This window comes from Bison bison, unplaced genomic scaffold (assembly GCF_000754665.1).
Source record: "Bison bison bison isolate TAMUID 2011002044 unplaced genomic scaffold, Bison_UMD1.0 scf7180017864105, whole genome shotgun sequence".
NCBI lineage: Eukaryota > Metazoa > Chordata > Mammalia > Artiodactyla > Bovidae > Bison > Bison bison.
Genome location: NW_011494677.1, coordinates 8931966 through 8938440, shown reverse-complemented (window position 1 = coordinate 8938440; position 6475 = coordinate 8931966). Strand labels below are relative to the sequence as shown.

The 6475-nt window shown below is 39.3% G+C and overlaps 1 protein-coding gene across 1 annotated transcript in view; it reads left to right on the top strand.

Moving 5' to 3' along the window:
* The window catches only part of TNKS (tankyrase, TRF1-interacting ankyrin-related ADP-ribose polymerase), a 161604-nt gene that overhangs the window by 247 nt on the left and 154882 nt on the right, over positions 1-6475 (top strand). The window contains exon 2 of the mRNA XM_010838821.1: positions 1-589. Coding sequence (XP_010837123.1) covers positions 1-589 — 589 coding nt within the window. The remainder of the gene's footprint in view (positions 590-6475) is intronic.

The following is a 6475-nucleotide window of genomic DNA, read 5'->3' as shown; positions in this document are numbered from 1 at the left end:
CCGCCACCTCCCCTCCCACTCAGCCCGGGCCTGGCCCCTGGGACCACCCCGGCCTCCCCTACGGTGGGCGGCCTGGCTCCGTTCGCCTCCCCGAGGCACGGCCTAGCGCTGCCGGAGGGGGATGGCAGTCGGGATCCGCCCGATAGGCCCCGATCCCCGGACCCGGTTGACAGTGCCAGCTGTTGCAGTCCCACGAGCACAATCTGTACGGTCGCCGCCGCTCCGGTGGTCCCGGCGGTTTCTGCCTCATCTGCCGTCGGGGTCGCTCCCAACCCAGCCGGCGGCGGCAGTAACAATTCACCGTCGTCCTCTTCTTCCCCGACTTCTTCCTCCTCTTCCTCTCCATCCTCCCCCGGATCGAGCTTGGCGGAGAGCCCCGAGGCGGCCGGAGTTAGCACCACAGCACAATTGGGGCCTGGGGCTGCGGGCCCGGGGCCAGGGGTCCCAGCAGTGAGCGGGGCCCTGCGGGAACTGCTGGAGGCCTGTCGCAATGGGGACGTGTCCCGGGTAAAGAGGCTGGTGGACGCGGCAAACGTGAATGCTAAGGACATGGCCGGCCGGAAGTCTTCTCCCCTGCACTTCGCTGCAGGTCAGAGACTTTTTGAATTGTTTATTAAGGGTTTTGTGTTTGGCACTGGGCTCCGGGTAGGGAAAGAAAACGAGTTATGATGATGCGAACGACGGGGGCGTGGTGATGATGCCTCAGTACTTCTCGGGAAGCCTTAAGGTTCCTTTCTTTAGGTGGTGCCAGGGTGACGGGGGCGTGGTAGGGGACCGTGTGAGTCCTTTCTTTTTAGTTTGCACAGTGATCCTTGTGCTCATCCCCAGCCTCCCTTAGTGGTCGTCTCAGGACATGGATATACTTAACTTTTTCAGTTCCGAGTGTGTCGGAATAAAGTTGATCTGAGCAGTGTTAGAGTAGTTTTGTCGTGTGTTTGCTGATTTCCTTTTTACAGGAGTAATGTCGCATGAGGACAAACTAGACCAAGAGAGGTTTAATAAAACTCAACAAGTGTTAAGTAGCTATCGTAACCTTATCATTAATATAAGAGACTTAAATGAAGTTAGTGAAACTTTCTCCGCTTTTGAGGTAGTGTACAGTCCGATTGGGTAGATCAAAATGTGCCTATGTGAAACAACTGGAGAAGAATATTTGGATGCATTATGTGATGGCAGAAGAAAAAGCTTTGAAGTTCTGCCAACTGCTGTCTGTTGCTTGTGTAACAGATAATTTACCTTATCTCAGTAGCCTCAGTCTCCTCATGGGCAAAAATGTATATGGGGATTGTGTGAGGATTTACTGAGAAGGATCTGGAACCTAAGTTCTCCCCCTAAAATACTTATTCCTAAAACCTGGACCGCTGCACACTTTTATTTTTAAAGCAAGTAATTATTTTTTTTAAAAAACCGATAATATGTTTTTATAAAATACAGAGAAATTTGAAACAAAAAGGATCATAATCTCATTGCCTAGATACCTCCTATTAACATTAAAAAATAAAAATGCTAAGGTTATATACCTTAGAAATGTTACATTAGAAATGTGTATGTTGTATGTACATTCATATAGTACAGAAATATACGAAATGAAAAAGCATCACACATAATCAGAGATGATACTCTGAAGATAACTTCTGTTAAGTTCCATGCTGTATTTCTAATATATACCACTCTTTGAGTTTGTTCTGTTAATGTAAAGCGTATGTTAAGAACTTAATGTATTGTTTATTTCTACCAGAACTCGGAAAATATTTTTATCCTCATTTTACAGATGATGAAAGTGAAGCATGTACACTTAAATAATCCTAAATTCACAAAAGAAGTAGTGGAACTTGGATTTAAACTTAGTTTGATTTTGAAATGTGTGAAGTCCAGGTTAAACAATTACACTTGGTTTAAGATGACTTTTCATTTTTGTGAGTAATCTTTATGGAGTTTTCACTTTGGCAGTGTTTGGGGAGAAGAATTAATTGGGGGCATATACACTCCAAAAGTAATGTTCACATTTTTTTTTTTTTGCAGTCCATACTTAGCAATAAATTTTATTTTGTAACATGCAAAGTGAATCAAAAGTTTCAGGAAACAGTTCTTTGCCTTGCTACATGTGTTGTACTCTGATATTTTATATCCTAACCCATTTCCTTTCTTGCAAATGCTGTTTGATATCCCATTAATGAGTCATGGTCAGCAGTGTGAGAAATACTTAACAGGAAATCATTATTAGATCGCTGGAAATGTGGACACTACTATTAGGAAAGATTGAGGGCAGGAGGAGAATGGGGCGACAGAGGGTGAGAGGGTTGGATGGCATCATCAACACAATAGACCTGAGTTTGAGCAGACTCGGGGAAATGGTGAAGGACAGGGAAGCCTGGCATGCTGCAGTCTGTAGGGTCACAAAGAGTCAGACATGGCTTAACAACTGAACATCAACTATTAGGAATGTAGAATTGAATCAAAATCAGGCTCCCATTTAAGTGGACAGATGCTCACAAGTGTTGGTTATTTTAGATGAAATCATTTCTTTTTTTTAGGCAGGATGAAAGATCTATAATAAATGAAGCAAAACTGCCTTTGTAGACTTTATTCCAAATTTTCCTATTAGAACACGTTGTTTCACGAATCTTGCCATTTTTCATCATACTGCATTGTAAGTAATCACTTGCAGATGATAGTTACATTAATTTTGGTAATATTTAGGATTAGTCACACATAAAATAGTGCTTATCTCCCAAGTCACATCTTCTCTTTGCCACAATAGTTACTTTTTATTCTGTTTTTAGAGTTTTATGTGTACCCAGCTAAGCTAGAAGACAAACAGTGAAACAGTCCTGTAATTATGTTGTAGTTATGAGACCCTAATCTTGAACTGGCTTATTTAGGGAAAAAAATAATCTGTTTTAGTTCCGTGTGGAAAAGGGAACAAAAACAGTGAAACTGTCTATGGTGTAAAAGCGTAATACTGTAGTCAATTTACTGTATTTCATGTTTATGTTCATAACATTAAAGCTTTGTTTAATCTAGTCTTCTTCATGCTGAGGCTGGGTAATTAAAAGTGATTCTCAGTTGACTATTACTTGATTGGAATGCTAGTCACTGAATGTCATGGAAGAGCTGTTTTAAAGATAGGAAATTGGTACCATGCCTTGGATGAAAAGATTTAAAAATTGTAGTTCCAGTGTTCCACAAATCTTTAATTACTTAAGATGTGAAAGTCACTCAGTCGTGTCCAGCTCTTTGGGACCCTATGGACTTTACAGAACCCTATGGAATTCTCCAGGCCAGAATACTGTAGTGGGTAGCCTTTCCATTCTCCAGGGGATCTTCCCAACCCAGGGATTGAACCCAGGTCTCCCACATTGCAGGCAGATTCTTTACCAGCTGAGCCACAAGAGAAGCCCAAGAATGCTGGAGTGGGTAGCCTATCCCTTCTCCAGCTGATCTTCCTGACACAGAAATCAAAACGGGATCTCCTGCATTGTAGGCGGATTCTTTACCAACTGAGCTGATAGCTTATCATAGGTTGGTGTTAAATATTGACACAGTTTTGAAGTGGTCAGTTGTCCTTACCCTTATGGAGCTTACAGTCTACTGGGGAAGACTAAAAGCAACAATAACAAAAACCCCACAAAGTGTCCTAGAGTGATAGGAAAAGTGAACTATTCTCTTTTGGAGCAGGCAGTAAGGACGTTTGTCCTGATTTTAGATCATTTAAAGACGTCTTTCTAGATACAGAGATGTTTTAAAGTGAGGATTTAAAGGATAAGTCCAAGCTAGCCAAGCAAAGATGGGAAGGAAGAATGTTAATTAATGCCTTTATTTCCATTTAAAAATAAGTATAGTTCTATAGAATGAAATGAAATCATTTTTAAGGCTCTTTGAAGTGGTGTGAAGTCATATTCATATTTAAATCCTTATGCCTTTTTTTAAACCATAATTCTTTCCAGCAGCGGAGTTAAGAATCCTTTCTATCCCACTTTGGACTCTGATAATTGTTAAATGTGTCTTAGAGACAGTATTAATAATGTCCACAACTAGAAACATAATCTTTAGTTTCCACTATTGGTATAGATTCTTACAGTACTGCTTCTGATACCTTCTTAAAATGACTATATTAAAATGATCCAGAAGAAGGAAATGGCAACCCACTTCAGTGTTCTTGCCTGGAGAATCCCAGAGACAGAGGAGCCTGGTAGGAGGCCATCTATGGGGTCTCACAGAGTCAGACACGACTGAAGCGACTTAGTAGCAGCAGCAGCGGCAGCAGAGTTTATATAAGACTTTTACAGATAAGATGCTTGACCTTGGTTGTTCAAAGGACTATCAAAGCTGTTGAAATAGGATCAATTTAGAGTGATGTATCTCCTGAATTCAATTCCTAGTAATGACGTATTGTTGTTAAAGGACCAGTATATTCTGATGAGTTTTCTTTTTAAAGAAAAGTTCGGATAAGGTCTTTGTGAAAAAACAACGAAAAAAGTGTTTAATGAAGCACTGATTTCTGAAATTTCATGGTATTTACTTTAAACTGAAGAAATTTTGAAGTAGGCTTCCTGGTTACTTGAATGGTGAGCATTAGTTAACGTATGACTTGACTAGGACTTGTAATATAGGGTACTTCAATATCAAAACCAGCAAAATATGTATGGGAGTTTTGTGCTTTCTTTTGATTTGAGAGATATCTCCCTCAACGCATATTAACCGTATAGAGATTGCCCTACTCATTTCTCTTTCTGTTCATTTTTTCCATCATGTCCATACTTGTCCCCCTACCTCCATCTCCTTCACTGTTTCAATTCTGTTTAAAAAAGAACAAAACAAAACACCAGGCTCTAGACTGTTGTTGCCCATCAGTAGGTAAAAAAATGAGTCAGAACACTTTAGTTCTGGAATGGGAATCTTTCTATACATTATCTGGCAAAGTCCTTGATTATACAAATGTTTATATAGTTATATAGTCCTTGATTATAGCAAATATTTTTGCCTCAAGGTTTAGTAAAGGTCCGATTTGATACAAGAAGAAAAGGAGCTAGTTTCATAAATACCTTCTCAGACTTAAAATTGTTGACTACAAATTGAATTATCTTTTACTTAGTCTTTTCTCAACATCTTATACTTTGGTTAAGGTACCACTTTAAAAAAGTTCACATAGAACTTTTAGTTAGACAGGTGTACAAAGTGTCTCTTTCTTTTGGATTAATGGTACTACTCTTTCGAAGCAAATGATTGAAAGAGCAAATTAGTTAAATGAAGGTGTTAGGTAGAAGTGTCTCTCAATAGTAGTAAGTTGGTAACAAGCAGACTGCAACCATAGAGGAATACATACATCGGTTAAAAATACTGTCTGATTTCTGTTATATACCTGTCTGCTTATATTTTCCTTTATACATCAGTATTTTTTTTTTATGATGTGTAATTTGTAGACATTTGTGCAGCTGCCCGTAAATACACCAGTATACATATCATTATCCAGAGTTTAGTGTTTGTTTAAAGATTTGTCTTTTCATATAAAATCTGTACAAATCTTACATCTTATATTCACAGAATTCTGACAAATGCAAATGCCTATATAATCCAAATCGTTACAGCTAATTTAGGAAGTTCCTTCATGTTATTTCCCTCTATCCCTACCCCTCCCCTCCCAGCAGACACATTGTTCCAACTTTTTTCCACTATAGATTGAGTTGTGTGTTTTAGAAGTTCATATAAATGGAATTATGCAATATTTCCTTTTTTGGTAAGACTTCTTTTGCTAAACATAATGCTTTTGATGTAACTTGTATCAGTAGTAGGTACTTCATTATATGAGCATGCTACATTTGCTTTATGCCTTCAGTTTGGTTTATCCCTACTTTTAGACCCTTAGGCTGTTTTCAATTTTTGACTATTACGAATAAAGCTGTTACGCTCATTCTTGTAAAATTCTTTTTGAGAACGTAGATCTTTCTCAGTACCTCGTATTGAAATTGCTGGGCTTTAGGGTAGGTAAATTTTAAGTTTTATAAGAAACTGCCAGACCTTTTCTCAAGGTGGATGTGCCATTTTACATTCCCATTAACAACATACAAGAGTTTCCATTGTTCCATGTCTTTGCCAACATTTAATGTTTTCTGTTGCTTTCATTTTAACCAGTCTGATGAGAATGTGTGGTATCTCATTCTGCTTTTATTTTGCATTTCCCTGACCTTTCCATGTGTTTATCTGCCATTTATATTTTTTCATAAAGTCCACTTACCTTTTTTTAAACTGGGCAAATCAGTAGGACTATATTAGTAATTATTAAAGCCTTACTGTATTCAGTTCAGTTCAGTTCAGTTCAGTTGCTCAGTCGTGTCCAACTCTTTGCGACCCATGAATTGCAGCACGCCAGGCCTCCCTGTCCATCACCAACTCCTGGAGTTCACTCAGACTCATGTCCATTGAGTCAGTGATGCCATCCAGCCATCTCATCCTCTGTCATCCCCTTCTCCTCCTG